At 41.1% G+C, this 14,953-nt stretch overlaps 1 protein-coding gene across 2 annotated transcripts in view; it reads left to right on the plus strand.

The window, feature by feature from the left end:
- GALNT18 (polypeptide N-acetylgalactosaminyltransferase 18) overlaps window positions 1-14,953 on the plus strand; it is a 1,605,564-nt gene that overhangs the window by 1,277,084 nt on the left and 313,527 nt on the right. The window contains exon 9 of one of the 2 annotated variants that reach the window (XM_069223602.1): window positions 3,652-3,747. In XM_069223602.1, coding sequence (XP_069079703.1) covers window positions 3,652-3,747 — 96 coding nt within the window. The remainder of the gene's footprint in view (window positions 1-3,651; window positions 3,748-14,953) is intronic. The other variant, XM_069223603.1, reaches the window with a different exon arrangement.

Genomic DNA, 14,953 nt, shown 5'->3' on the forward strand with positions numbered 1-14,953 from the left:
ACTCTCCTCCTCACAAGACAACACCATAACTCTGCAACCAAAACTGTTTGCACTTTGTGCCGGGAAGGTTTTCTTCTTGCCTTCGGTTCAGAAACCACAAACGTGCTGGTGAGACACCACCACTATTCTCATCAATAGAGGTTGACTAGATCTTTGGGCTTGGCGATTAGTGTACTAGACAGATTCAATCACAAATCAATTACATTAAACCATCAACAATTATAAACACAATGCACATTTAAGCACTAAATCGACCTCCAAACTCAATACAGTTTCAAAGCTTTATTACAATCCCCAAAATCAATGTCACAAATATGGTACACAAAACTACATTATAAACATACATGAAAAGTATTGGCTGACTGAAACGTCTAAAGAGATTCAAACTACTAAACATCCATACTGTTAAATACTCCAAAAGAAAAACATAGATTAGCAATAACACAATATTCACATTACTATCAGGTTTCAAATCAGATGACAGTGACATCAGTAAATTATCAAAATGCAAATTTTAACATTCAGATTTCAGGGCTGGACCATTCCTATCGCTAACATAAATTAAGACTTGCATGTGTAGGAACGGGCTAACACATGCAGGCAAAAGAAGAGACCAACATAATTTGGAAAAAGCATCTAGCTAGTGTTATTCTCTAAAAAAATATATGCTGGTGTAATTATCTAAGCTAAAAAGGAAAACAAGAAACCACATTTGTTATACCTCTCCCCAGGGCAGCAGACAGCAATACTTCATCAGCTAGAAGTTCACTTTCTTCCGACGTCAGTTGACAGCAGCATCAGGACAGTGCAGAACACAGGCTGCACATAGTCCAAGTCAGCAGTTCAGAATTAGTTGGGCATATTAGTACTGAATAGTATAAACAAATAGGGCAATTACGACAAATACTTTATTGTTCAGAAGGCAGCTAAGGGGTAAAGGGATTCAGAAGAAGCAGAGAGAAGCTGGGCATCTTCAGCACATCAGGACCAACTCAAATTAACTCGGACACAAACTAACTTCAACTCAAACTCAAATTAACTTCAGATTTCCAATTCTCACTAATTAGAAGTATGCACAATCCATCAATTGGACCTTCAGATGGGCTGATTTCTACATAAAAGCTTCAGCGTCCAATTGCTGCAGATGGCACCATCAAGTTTGCAACTATTCTGAGCAAAAGTGCATTGTCACTTCAATGACTTCACACAATTCCTACAAAATATTACATTTTCTAATTATTTGCAACATCAGGCTCTTCTCTCACGGAACACAAAATAAACTAATACTTTCTGCATGAGAATCATGAATTTCCTAAGTACTCACGGCTCATTAAAGTTAATATCTTCTCGAAATTTCACACCGGCCTCATCTCCAAATTATGGAACGATAGTGATTTCTCATTACACATGCAATAGTTCATGCCGTCTCACTTGTATCTGTGACACTATCAGTGTAGCAGGACTGCAGGGCTCTTCTGCTGCAGCGCCACGAAATCCTAGCTATTACTTAAGCTGAATAGTGGATTTTGCGCAAGAAGTCAATGCATCGAAGCCACAGAGGATTGAGGGGATTTTTTCATTGAGCATCATTGATTATCAATAGTAAACAACATGTTTAGAATTCTGAACCTCAAATAATAACCACATCAATTTATTAAGAAGAATTATTAATTTATTTCCCCAGATTAACAATGCTAATGTCACGAAAATAACTCTCAAATACAAGTGTTAAGCATATAGAATCAGTAGTGACTTATTAGAACACCTTATATATCTGAGTTTAATCAAAACAATCAAACAAATAATCTCCAGTATATTAACACTGATTAATAACACCAGTTTGTTAATAGTGGTAATGTATACAATAGTACAAACAGAGAGTGTCAATATGAATTTTGAGCATTTGAAAGTTAATACCCTCACTAACCGCAAATTAGCAACAACATGTTGGACATCATGTAAAAGAATTTAGAAGCACAAATTCAGAATAACATACTAACTTGGGTTATTATAAAAAAAAAAAATATTGTTAATATGTAGCATTTAAACTGCATGTTGCAGCTGGTACCTGCAAAGCAAAAGAGACACATATAACAATGTGATTTCATACATTACCCATAGAACAACAACATGCAGTCTACTTCAGCAAAGGGACACCATCAGGTAAATCTTGGAAGATCAGGCCTATCGAACTGCTAGTATGACTCGAATCATCAGGAACTCGAATCTCAGAATCCCTCTCTAGAGTATCTCACTCTTCTCTTCTCCTAGAGTCTCTCCGTAGAATATTTCAACCCAGATTGTTATACTAATCTTCAAAAAGTTTATGATTGGTCATTATATGGGGTGGTTACGATTCAACCAATAGTAGCTCTAATTGATAACCTAAACTATTATGACATCAGTGATGACCGGAACACATTCATAACAGTAACTTTTCCTCTTCGTCTCATCTGAGACTCTAGTGTTCCATCTCGTCTAAACTTCTCTTCTCAGGAAAACACTTCTCAGTCTGAAACTTTTAATTCCAGCCTCGAGGAAGAAACCACGTATTAGTGTCAATTTCAAACAAAAGAACATTCAACTCATGCAAGAACTTTATCAAACTTGACCTTGTAAGACATAATTCAGCAACCCACTAGGGGTAGCTGAGTACACATCTATTAAGCCATTTAACACAGTTTTATGTAAGCATTGAACCACAGAAAATAACCACTTCAGTTAGAATTTTGCCCAGCCAAAGAACAAAAATGAATTATGGCAACCATTTTCAAAAGTCACCTGTTTTTGCATGTTAATTCACTATATGTTTAATACATTGAAATTATTAATAAAACATATTAGAAAATTCACACTCTCACACTTCCAATCCAATCCTTGTTTCCAGTGTTGGGTCCCTTAGTAAAATAAATCCTTGAAACCCAACAGGATTCTTAAAGTTAGGCTTTTTGAGTCACAAGACAAGAGCCTGTCTAATAAACCTTCATGTAACAGAGAAGCCTGGGCCCACTGTCAGTGGTTGTAATCTCTTCTAATCAGTGTTCTCACTACATTCTAGATTCCAACCACTGGGATGGACTAAGATGTAACAGAATGATTTGCTCCTCTTGCCCTAGAAGGAATTTTCTCCAAATTTGAGACCTTTCGTAGAGTAAACAGTGGACTATTTCCAGACTGGAAAAGGGTCAGGTACGTGTCTGGGAATGCCAACATTCATATGTTTGTGGACATTCACAGCTTTCATACCAAACCACATCATTGTGTTCTAACCACTACCCACACCTTGCATAGGGTTTACTACTGTGTAATTACATGCAGTTTCAACAAGCAATCAAACAGTATTAAAAGCAAATCTTGATTTCCCTGGTATCCTTTTGTGTATACCTAACGGAGGTAATTGGAGTTCTTTTGTTACGACCGTAAATGTTTTTTTTAATTGGGCTCATTGATTTTACAGCTGAATTTATCATATTAGCAGATATTTCGATTGTACAAACAAGTATTAAAATGTAATATCTTTGATGCTAATTTATTTTATTCTTAAGACTAAAATGCACGGCATTGTATTATTTGTGTGGCAAAAATAAACAGCTGAAAAACTGCCAAGACGCTAGCATTAATTGAATATATATTTTCCTCCTTACATCCAAGCTGCAGAACTCCTTGAAAAGTGACGTGTGCCTTGACCAAGGACCAGACACGGACAATATTCCCATCATGTACATCTGCCATGGGATGACACCACAGGTTAGTGAGACTAATCACCCTGCACGCTGCTGCTGTTTTGGATTGGCACGGCCGAGGCGCCACGGTATACCTGGCAGCGGACTATTTGGCAAAGCTTCACCCACTGCTGTTTGTTCGCGTTTTCAATGAAAATCCACGTGTCCCCTCATTTTCAAAATCACTAGTGTATTAATTAGCGCATCAGTCTGCGGCAGCGTGATCTATTTATTCTGCTTGGAAGGAAATCAAAGTACGATCTCGGTGTGCGTGTGATGTTTGAGCCTCAAAGCAGCTACATATTTGCGACATGTAACAAATGATGTTCCTGCTTGTCAACACTCAGTGTGCTTCGCATGCAAAATGCGACGCCTTGTTTTTTTACAGGCCAGTCAAGACATTTCTTTAAATATCAGCATGTATTTAGGTAAGAATAATACAAAATCTGTGAATTGTATGATTAATAAACTTGAGACTGATTTATTTTGCACAGATGCATAATTTTAGGAGTATGCATCCACACCATAGATTGGATTTAGTGATCTTCTGCAACTGAGGTCCAGTCTTAATAAAGGTTTGCACTTCTGTGACGCAAAGTTTTACAAAGTGATGCAAAGTGCGGCAAACAGCAGCAACACTCAACCTTACATGCTCAACAACTATTTTGGGCTCACAGTTGACTTTCGTTCAGTGGTAAATGGATTTACTCAAACTCCTTTTACAGTTACTCAAAGGGGGAATACATGAGGTGGAGCAGCTCTAAAACCAGAGGTTTGGATAAAAAGTCAGACCTCCTGCAGCAGCCTATAATTTTTTTGGAAAAAGATAATGGCAAGGAAAAGAAGGAGCAATCAAAGGTTAAACAGTATATCCTCCAATACACCTACTTCTAACGTGTGATTGATTACACGTCTAGCCACTGTGCGAAGTTATACACATAGAAATGTATACAAACAGGTGTACTTCCAGTATAAATCAAACACTACTGGCTTGCCTTTTTTCCACGGAGCAAAGCCGGGCATCACACAGAACAGCCACCTTTAACATCGGTTCTTTTCATGATGCCACTGGCGCACAACTCTATCTAAATGTGGTGCGGAACAACATTTTTGTCCTTCATGTAATAGAGCGCAGTAATTTTCCATGTAGCGCTCAATTGCATGAAGGACAGTAAAGGCATGTTGAATTATTTCAGGGGTGTGCATAAAAGTTTATCTCCCCAGTGAAGTTTTAAAAAGTTCCTGATTTTCACCCTTTGTATGTGAGAGTGTTAAGATGAAAAATATTGACCTACAAGAATATCGACTACACAATATCAACTGCCACTGTATCGTCAAGGTGTTTAGTAAGTGTACATTTACTATTTCTAACTTCACATTTATTTACCTTGATGATACCTATTTGTCAAGGTAAGTACATGTGTAAATAAGCATAGCACATATAGGTACCTTGAAAATTTACATATCAAGGTAAGTAGTCGTTGACTCAATAATAGTAAATCTACACTTACCTATATATACGCACATCTTGAGGTTACAGTGCTAGTCCGTACTCTGCAGTTAATATTCTTGCAGATCAGTATAAGTGACTCAATAGATCATTTTCAACACATTGCGAGATGATGTCCACTGTAACTGCACCTAGCCAACCTTGAAACTACTTGCGGTCTAGTGTTCTGCATATTTAACTTTCGGAAAGTTTCTATTGCAAAAGAATACATCATTTTTCTCAATAAATGTACCTTTTGAAACTTAAAGTTCACAAAAGTCACGATTTTCACAAAAACGTGTTGAGGCATGAAACTGAAACTGAGACGTTTTTCAGCAGCACGCCTCAGCATGGTAACAGCATTCAGCTGGAACGATCTGGTGGAGCGCCAAATGCTGCCTCAATCGTTCGCAAAATTGCAAAGAAGTACACTGAAACACTGCCAAATTGGCGATGTAATTGGTGATTTCAGTTGTCATTTTAATTCAAGTGCAACGGAACTCACTTATCAAAGACCTGTCTACTATTGTACCTCGCCTCAACCCAGTTTGTGAAAGGCTTCTTTTCTAACACAGTATTTTAAAGACATCCATGTTTGAACTTGGTGTTTCCCTGTTTTAAATATGTTGGAGCATCAGGCGTTAGCAAATTAAAAAGCTGACTACTCGAAGGTAAGGAGGGAAAAAAGTGTCCGACTGACAAACATCACTGACAGAGTGCAATGTGTTTTGTTGTGAAAAATGCATGGACAATTTATGACTACCAGGTGACGACTCCCAGAATACCGACAGGTGGAAAGTAAGGCAGACAGATTAGTTTCTGTTGAGATTGTACAGGGGTAGGGGGTGACACAAATATTCACGTCAGAGCGCAAGTAAACCTAATAAACGTGCACCAGTTAAATTAACATGTACAGAAGAGACAGAACGCGTTGTACACTTATAAAATATGATTTCATAAAAAAACTGCTGTGATACATTTTAAGAAGGAAATATACTTTCCAATAATTAGCACAAGGGAAACTTGGCCTAAAGGATGAGTAGTTTACTTTCCCAAAGGCATTTCCTTTACGTTTTCTACTTGGCTACAGTGGCCATTGCCTCAGTGAACTCTGGGCCAGTGACTTGGTGTTACTATAATATGTTTGCCTGTAGTCATTTGTCTTTACCTATGAGCAAGGCACCTCTTGCTGACCAGTGCTAAGCTTGAATGTGTTACAGTAGGAGTGTGCCACAATATTGTCTACGCAAAGTATCGTCTGCCTTAACTAGTGTGTCCTAAATACCTTTTGTAAAAATACTACACCACTAGGTGTGGGTTTTCTGTTATTAACTCCCTTGCTAAGAACCATGAGTGTCAATAAAGAGAAGCCTATGGATATAATCTCTAAATGGTTATATCTGGGGATGACATCTTCCTCTGAGCCAAAGAGTGCTTCTAGACTCTTCCGTGCTCAGGAATCCAACAAATCAGAAGTGATTGATTTGAGAATCCAACATCTTGCTTCTACATTTAACTATGGCTGCTGCTTTGACCTGCTCATACTTGAGAACAACTCAAAGAGAAAACTAACAAAGAAAAGCTCCTTGGGGTAATTGCTTTGTTTATCCAAGAATCGCACCTTATGTTTTGGCCTCTAGAAGTGCCTACTACTGACTCCATCTTAACCTTCCATAAAGTTGAGCCATGGATGCTAAAATATCAGTGGATGCTACAGCATCATCATAATAGGGAGGCCATTAGATCTGTCTGCTCTCGCTCCCCTGCATCAATAGTCCTTTCCAGCAAGAAATGCAGTACCAGTAGAGCTGACTTTTTTCTGGGCTGCTTTCAGATCTGCTGTATGTTCAGTTTGCAGCAATTACTACTCCTGACAGATTTGAAATCCACTTACAGCGCCACTACACGAAAATGAGAACATACCTCTCTGTCTCACTGCTGCCTTATCTTGGGGAGCACAGTATGAAATTTAATCAGAAAGCGTGAGTTGGGCTTTAGCTTCCGATGGATACTCTGTACATCGCACTGGTTACTTTTTACTCACTGGGATAAACATCCAGGTAATAACATGTAAAATTTTACAGATCCATATCTTTGGCCCATTTACATTCAAACAGCTTGGGAACATAGGACTAGTGTGAGACCTTCCTATTTTTGATTCAAACATCTGTAACCTAAACTTGTGACTTCAGCTTGCCTTGAATTTGCAACTGCGTGGATTAATGTACAACCTTCAACAATGGCTGCTCTTGCTTCCCTTAACAAATATAATTAAATATTTCACAAAATACCACCATTTGAAAGACACTTGGTATGTCAGATAAAACAATTATATATTTGCTGCACTTTTTCTCATTCAAATTTGCGTATTGCCATTCATAGAATATAGTGTTACCTAAGAACCCGACTTAAGAAGGTGACACTGGATATGTGATCATGGACAGATGGATCAGTGAGCTTGCTCAAAGAAGCTTGGCCTTTCAGCAATGTTTTCCACAGTTAAGTGAACAAGCAGAGCTTGTGCAGCTCTGACACTCCGTTTTGGAATGAGCTGTGTCATTGAAGACTATGGCCCTCATTACAACATTGGCGGTAATGACCGCCACAGCGACGGCTGCCAACATACTGCCGCCGTGGCTACCAGCCGGCAATGCGTATTATGGCTGCTGACAGTATTCCGCCAGAAATCTGGCAGAGCACCGCCTCCGGTCATGGCTGCGGAAGGCGGTAAGGCAGCGCTGTAAGGCGGCGCTGCTGACAACAGCACCGCCATGCCAGTAAAACACAGCTGACCGTATCATGAGCAATGATACGGCCTGGCTGTGTTTTGCTGGCAGGCGCTGCTGCTGACAGCAGCGGCACGGACCGTCTCCTGCCAGATGACCCCCTGCAAGCAGGTAAGGTGGGTCTCCGACCGGAGATGGGGATGGAGGGTGTTGTGTGTATGGGGGTGTGTGTGTATGTTTTGGGATGCATGTATGCGGGTGTGAGTCACGTTGGATGCATACGTGAATGATTGATTGTGAGTGTTGTGCGTTGTGGATGCATGTGTGTGACAAGGTATGTTGGTGTGTGTTGTGGTGTGTGGTCATGTCTGTGTGCATGCGTGGGTGGAGGTGGGTATGCGTGATGCATGTGTGCATGTGTGTATATGGGTGCGCATGTGTGTTTGTATATGTGCGGGGGCAGGAGCAGGTGGGGGAATACTCTGGGGAGGGGGTGGGGGCGGGGGAGACCCCTATCAGTGCCAGGGAAGGGATTCCCTGGCACTGATATTGCCTACCACCATGGTTTTCGTGGCGGTACAGAAACCACAAAAACCATGGCGGTAGGCCGGGTCGTAATGCCGAGGGGGGAATGTGACGGCTGCCGGGCTGGAGACTGAAGACTCCAGCCCAGCGGTTGTTACCACCCTGGCGGTCGGTGTGTTAATGTGGTGGTGTTGGATTGTGGTCACCGCCAGGGTCCAAATCCCATTTTTGTTACCGCTGGCCTGTTGGTGGTATTACCACCACTTTAACACCGACCGCCAGGGTTGTAATGAGGGCCTATATCTAATGTATAGAGAGTAGTCTTTGGGCCAGCCATCTTCAGCTATTGGCTTCTTTGAGTCAGTCCTCTTCAGACATTGCTTAGGAAGATTGGGACAGATGCACAAACATTACGAATACTGATTTCCTAATTACGATTATCTCCAAATCGCAATTAAGAAATCTGTATTCCTAATGTATGATTTGTTTTTCCTCCCAAATAGCAATGCCTGGTACGTTGCAAATCAACTTACCTCATGAATATTAATGAGGTATATTGCAACTTGTGACCTAATAGGTCTTTCATTAAAGAACCTTGGGACCACTGCTTGCTCTCCGAAAATATTTTTTTAAACATTCTCAAAGGGGTCCATTGGGGACCCCTTCCCATTTGCAAATGGGTTACCACCAATTTTGAATTGGTGGCAAAGTATTAATGTTATGCAACTGGAATTTGGTTGTCAATCTGTATTTTTGAGGGCACACCATAAACACACCCCTTCTAAATACTGCATCACAAATTGTAATTTGGTAACAAGTTGAATCCCAGTTTGCCTTTTGTATACTCGAATAGGCTTTTTTGCGTTCACAAAAGACCTGATTATGCAAATCAAACCATTTGAGAGCTCTGAAGATCCTTGTACCTGGCCCATTGTTAATTACATCGTGAGTTCTCCCAGAGGAGTGGTTCTCTCGCACCATTAAGCTTTTGACTTCCTTATGAATCATTCCTCCTCTTAGGAAGAGCTTTTGTTACAATTCATGATGGGTTGTTTTATATGAGAAAACTGCAATTCTACTACAGGAATCTATTTTTTCAGTATTTTTTAAATATAATCCATTATTTTCCAAATCTTTACAACACTGTATGCTCCCCTACTCATTGTGGAGAGTATGTTTTAAGGCTCCATCTCTGCCAATCCTCACTCCCGCTCTGCTGTTTTGAGAAGCTTAACCAGAAAGAAGTTCAGTATTTCATCACAGTTTAAAGAAATCACATGCATGCATTGTAAGACAAATGCTCAATTTTATTGGAAATCATCTCACTGAGAAAAATGTTTTGTTTACTAACTTGATAAAAAATTAAACATTATGTACGGAAATAACACTTAATCATGAGCTGTATGTGCAGTCTTGGTACAGCCTATGGCAGTAGACTCTGCTTCTCTGCACTACGGGGAGAAGAATCCAGTTAAATTGAAGCCTGATGTGGAATTTTAGGCCAAGATCTTATCCAGTTTTAGTTTTAAGCCTACCTGAAAGCGCATCAAGTTTGGCTTTTATGTGGCCCACACAATTTATTTATTGCATTCTTCTACTAGTATTCTCTTTCTGTAAACAGGTCTTTAAGTCTTGTTATTATCTTTTTACGTTTGCTGTACATTCAAAGCTTAAATGTCAGGCTCTGTCTTTTGAGGGAGCTTGGTGTTTACTTTTCTGACTTCAAAGTGACAGGATTTAAGTGACATTCATGCTGTCTAATGAGGGTGTGCTAGAGGAAGGCTATTTGATGTTTTTTCCTAGTATAGAACACATTTTAAATGTCAGTAAATGAACTGTGTAGATATTTGAGAATATATTGTATTTAGGAAAGCACAAATGAAGCACATTTTTGGGAATTCAGAAGTGTGGTGTTAGCAAAGAGTTTAATACAATTGAAACACATAAATACACTAAGTGGTGACATTTGCAACACATTTTCATTTGTGTGCTGTATACCTTTATCAATAAAACTGTATGTCTGTGGAAATGTAATTGTCATTTCATTTGAAGATGAGTTGCCTGTATTTACAGTGTGTTACTACACCATGCATACTCCACTTTACCCCCACTTCCCTCAGCTCTGCACCACTCTATGCCACTGCACTCTACTCTGCATCACTCCACTCTACACCACTTCACTCTATGCCGCTCTACTCTATTGTGAACCACTGTACTCTATACCACTCCAGCCTAGGCCACTCCACTTTACTCTGCACCCCTCCAGTCTAGGCCACTCCATTCCACTCTGCACCAATCCACTCAAAGCCGCTCCACTCTGTGCCACTGTACAAAACTGCACTCTCTGCTACTCTACTCTGCAACACTGCACTCTACTTTGTATCAATGCACTGTATGCCAGTGCACTCTATGCCACTCTATTCTACTCTATGCCATGTCACTCCACTTCACCCCTTGCAAGTCCACTCTACTCCACACCACTGCACTCTACACCACTGAAATCCTCTCTAACCTTTGCACTCTGACACTATGCTGTACTCTGTACCACTGCACTCTACACTACTGTACTCTATACCTATCTATTCTACTCTACACCACTGTACTCTGTGCTACTGCTCTCTATCCCACTCTACTCTGCACCACTTTACTACATGCCACTACACTTTACACCACTTTACTCTGCATCACTCCACTCTACACCACTCTACTATGCAACACTGCACTCTCCACCACTGAACTCTATGTCTCTCTACTTAGTAACACTGCACTCAATGCAACTGCACTCTACTCTATGCCACTCTACTGCACTTTATGCATGACACTACATTCAATGCCACTCTCCTCTGCATCGCTTCACTCTACACTACTGCAGTCTATGTCAATCCAATCTAAACCACTCTAGTCTACTCTGCACCACTGCAGTCTATGACACTGCTCTCTACATCACTCTGCTCCATGCCCTGGACTCTAAACCACTTTAGTCTACTCTGAAACAATCTACTCCACACCACTGCACTCTACGCCACTCTATTCCACTGTGCACAATCCATTGAATGCCACTTAGCTCTATGTCACTGCAATCTGCCCTGCACAACTCCACTCTACACCACTCTACTTTATGCTGCAACTCCGTATGCCACTCAATGCCACTCTATCTACTATGCACAATTGCTCTGTATGCCATTATACTCTACTCTATTTTATGCTACTGCACTCTATGCCACTCTACTCTACACCACTGCACTCTAGGTCACTGAACTGTAAGCCAATCTATTCTACTCTGCACCACTTTACTCGATGCCACTCTGTTCTATGTCACTCCACACTGCATCACTGTACTCTACTCTGCACCTCTCCATGCCACTTCACTCTATGCCTCTCTATTCTATTCTGCACTGCTGCACTCTTCACCACTGCACTCAACACCTCTCCAATCTAGGCCACTTAATTCTACTCTGCACCACTCCAGTGTAGGCCATGCCACTATACACTGCACTTCTCCACTCCCCACCACTCCACTGTATGCCACTCTACTTTGCAACACTGCACTCTCTGCTACTCTACCCTATGACACTTTACTCTCTGCCACCAAACTCTACACCAGTACTCGCTATGCCTCTCTAATCTACACCACTGAACTCTGCTACACTCTACTCTGCAACACTTCACTCTCTGCCACTGAACTCCGTGCCACTCTACTCTGTGCCACTGCACTCTATGCCACCGCAGTCTACTGTGCACAACTCTATTCTGTGCCACTCTACTGCACTCTGTGCTAATGCATTCTGTCACTACACTGTATGCCACTACACTTTATGCCACTTTAAGCTACTGTGCACCAGTGCACTCTATGACACTACACTCTACACCACTTCACTCTACACCTCTCTAATCTATTCTGAACCACTCTAGTCTATGTTAATACACTCTACCATGCACCACTGCACTCTTCACCATTGCACTCTCCAGCACTCCACATCAGTCCAGACTACCCACTCTACACCAAGCCACTCTATGCCACTGTACTCCACAACACTGCACTCAATGTCACTGTACTCTATGCCAGTGCATTCTACTCTGCACCACTCCACTCTATTTCAGTTTACTCTATGCCATTCTACTCTATTCTGCACCACCTCACTGTATGTCACTGCTCTCTATGTCACCCTACGCTAAACAACTGAACTCTACGCCAATGCACTGTACACAACTGTACTCAGAACCAGTACTCTATGCCAAGTACACTACACCAATGCTATCTAAGCCACTATACCCTGCTCTGCATCACTCTGTGCCACTGCACTGTACACCAGTGCATGTTATGCCACTCTACTCCACTCTGTGCCACTCCACCCAGCGACACCACTCTAAGCCACTGCACTCTATTCCACTGCAATCTGCACTGCGGCATTCCACTCTACTCTACTCTACTCTGCACCACTCAACTTTATTCTACTGCACACTACACCACTATGCTCTAAGTCACCGCACTCTATGCCACTGCACTCTACGCCAACGTACTCTGCACCACTGTACTTTATACCACATCACTCTATGGCACTCTACTCCACTTTATGACACTCCATTCTACAACACAATACTCCATGATACTTCACTCTATTATGCTGTACTCCATTATACTCTACTCTACGCCACTGTACTCCAATCTATGATGCTACACAACACTCTACTCAACTTTATGTCATACTACGAGACTACCCCACTCAGCGATGCTCTATGCAACTCCCTCTATGTCCCCCATGCCACTTTACTCCACTCTATTGTATGACACAGTACTCCATGACTCCACTGTACCCCACTCTACTCCATGCCACTCTATGCTACTCCAATCTCTGACAATCTACTCCACTCTATGCTATTCCACTCTACCACATTACTCCTCTAAATGCTACTCTAGTCTGCAACATTCTACTCTGCTCCATGCCACCATACTCTCCATGACTCTACTCCACTCTGCGTAACACCCTCTATGCCATTCCACCCTGATCTACACCATTCTATGACACTCTATGACACTCTACTCTGACACTGCATACCCTTCCACTCTATGGCACTTTACTTCCTCCACGACACTCCACAACACTCTATGCCACTCCATTCCACTCCACTTCATGCCACTCAGCTCTACTCTACATCACCCTATGACACTCCATGCCACTCTACACCACTCCATGACTCTCTACGCCACTCCATAACACTCCACTCCAGTTTATGATGCTCAACACCACTCTTACTTACCTTACAAACATTTAGCCATGCTGAACAGCAGTCACAATCATGTACAACACGGCTAAAACATTTTGGCAAACCCAATAGCTCTTGCATTGGCAAGGCCTATTTGGCTTGCTGATGCTTGTTAATTACAGACTTGTAGGATCACAAACACAACTTGTTTCCACAGCTAGGCCTGGTCTAGAAAGGCAGACCATGGAAATAAACTGATCTTAAGCTGTACCAGTGAGACAGAGCAGAGACAATTTTGATAAACTACAGACATCATTAATCTTCTGGAATTCAGTCAAGGAAAAGAGCTGCAAGTGGAAGTCTTAACAGCTACTCATCAAGGTTTACAAGTGATTCTTCTTTGTCCACCGTAGCTGCAACATTTTTTCATTGAACACTGTCATCCTGGGCAATAATAACGACTTGGATTTTATATTCAGTTTGGGGTTTCTTGGTGCTTCTGCAGTCGCTCGTATGGTGATGGGCTGGTTTGCTCAAGATACTGGTGTACAGTTCAGTGGATAGCAGCAGACATGTGCAATAATACTAGAGCCACATATCACACAATATTAGTGCTTGACCATTAAAGGTAGGAACAGTATTTGTTACTATTACTTATAGTGTGGATTATGAACAGTACAATCAGATTCTTCCTAGTTTAGGTATATATCGCCTATATCGTTTTACTTTTATTTGTTTATTACCATGGTAGTTTTAGAATTTCACAATGCTGTATTCATTGTAGAAAGCAAAACAAATATATTAATTTCACAGAAATCACACTGGCATATCTTGTTAACATAGACACAATAAGACATTAGAGGCAAGTCATAAAGGGACTTAAGGGAAAGTGGAAAGGAAGGTCAGTGAGTATTGTTAGTGGTTCTTAAAACAAAATATTTTGTAAAATGACACAGATTTTGAAGAACTTAAAAATAGAGAGGTGGGATTGTGTGTTGGTGTGTGTGTGTGTTTTAGTCTGTGTGTGCATGTAAAAACCCTAGTTGAATTCCAACTGACACCTCACCATATCAGACTGAAAGCACCTGTTCCATCTATTTACTACATAATACTTTTATTGGGGGTGGAGAGGGTCAAACATCCCAAACACGACCCTCCCCTGAAGTTACGTCTCTGACCACATCTGGGGCAGACGTCAGTTGCACTAGGATATATGAAAGCTGTGTTAGCTTGGGAAAAGTACACTTGGTGCAGATAGTTAAGTTGGATGATATTAGGACTAGAAT

The sequence above is a fragment of the Pleurodeles waltl genome, chromosome 3_1, assembly GCF_031143425.1.
Source record: "Pleurodeles waltl isolate 20211129_DDA chromosome 3_1, aPleWal1.hap1.20221129, whole genome shotgun sequence".
Lineage (NCBI taxonomy): Eukaryota > Metazoa > Chordata > Amphibia > Caudata > Salamandridae > Pleurodeles > Pleurodeles waltl.